This window comes from Cariama cristata, unplaced genomic scaffold, assembly GCF_000690535.1.
Source record: "Cariama cristata isolate BGI_N322 unplaced genomic scaffold, ASM69053v1 scaffold27532, whole genome shotgun sequence".
In the NCBI taxonomy this organism is placed as follows: Eukaryota; Metazoa; Chordata; class Aves; order Cariamiformes; family Cariamidae; genus Cariama; species Cariama cristata.
In genome coordinates, this window is record NW_009605965.1 from 4784 (window position 1) to 6152 (window position 1369).

A 1369-nucleotide genomic window follows, 5' to 3' on the forward strand; every position below is an offset into this window, starting at 1 on the left:
AGGGAAGGGAAGGGAAGGGAAGGGAAGGGAAGGGAAGGGAAGGGAAGGGAAGGGAAGGGGGGAGCTGGCCCTAGGGATGCTCCATCTCTGCAGCATCACTCACTTGTTGTAGAGCACGATGTCGGGGATCCAGATCATCTCAGAGGGCACCCGGATGGAGGTGACATTGTCAAAGTCTGCCGGATCCCAGCGCAGCTTGTAGTCACTCCACTCCTGGAGAGAGACACGGAGGGGAGGGAGGGCATCAGGTCGCCCTGGGTCTGGTGGGACCAAGATGTCCAACGCCACCTTCCTCTTCCTCCTCTGGCAGCATCCCTCCGAGGAACAGCACCTGGAGATGCCACCAAGCCCCCCTGGGCAGGGTCTCTCTGCCCCAAATGCTGTGCCCTCCTTGACATGCTCCTGCCCTTGCCCCAGAGAGGGAACGGGCTCCTACCTGCTTCAGCCAGACGTTTGTGGTCATCATTTGGTTCTTCTCATCCTGCGGTGGGAAAGAGGGAGAGATGAGAGGAGATGGGCAGAGAGAGCCCAGGGGTTTGTCCCATCAATGCATCGGCCCCCCAAATTACTGCTGTCACTTTTCGCCCTCTGCCTCTGGGGTTCAGCTCCTGGGAGCAACTGGTACCCGTTCAAGTCCAAGGAGACGCTGCATTTCCCAGTGATATCTGCTCACTAGATGGCAGCAAGAAATTGCATTTGGAGTACTGCTGGGATGGATGGAGAAGTGCCCATGGATCGATGGAGAGGAGCGTAGGTGGACAGGGGGAGAGATGGAGAGGTGGATAGTTTGGTAGATAGCTAGGTGGAGAGGTGGATGGGTGGATAGATGGGTGTGCATGGGAGGATGAGCGAGGGATGGATGGATGGATGGATGGGTGGATGGATGGACGGAAGGACAGATGGATGGGTGGATGGACGGACAAGCCTCGAGGTGCCCTGGGGCAGGCAGATGGTGGATAAGGACATGGCAGGGATGGAGACCTGCAGTTTTCCTTGCTGCTCTCCTGCAGTCAGGGGAAGGGAGGGTGTGGGATGGAGAGGAGGGGTGCGGATCCCCCTGCTCGTTGGAGGTCTGAGGGAGGCAGGGTGGGTGGTTTGTCACCGGTTGGAGATGGCCAGGAGGTTGCTGGTGCCCAAACTCAACCTCCCACCAGGATCCCCAGGCCCTGGTCTGGCAGACCAGTAGGACCAGCTGGTGAAAAGTTGGATGCCGTGTGGGACTGGGATCTCCGCCGGTGGGCTACGCACCACGTCGATCAGCTGCGCGATGGAGAGCCCGAACTTGACGATGACCACGTCGGAGGTGTTGGGCACCGGCCGCGACCAGCGGTTGTAGCCGGTGGAGAGGTGCTTGAAGAGACGTTCCGCG

General features: G+C 59.5%; 1 protein-coding gene across 1 annotated transcript in view; it reads right to left on the minus strand.

The window, feature by feature from the left end:
* The window catches only part of CHRNA2 (cholinergic receptor, nicotinic, alpha 2 (neuronal)), a 4915-nt gene that overhangs the window by 2257 nt on the left and 1289 nt on the right, over nt 1-1369 (minus strand). The window contains exons 2-4 of the mRNA XM_009696194.1: nt 1249-1364; nt 437-481; nt 104-213 (exon numbers count right to left, since the gene is read on the minus strand). Of these exons, the coding sequence (XP_009694496.1) occupies nt 104-213; nt 437-481; nt 1249-1364 (271 nt within the window). The remainder of the gene's footprint in view (nt 1-103; nt 214-436; nt 482-1248; nt 1365-1369) is intronic.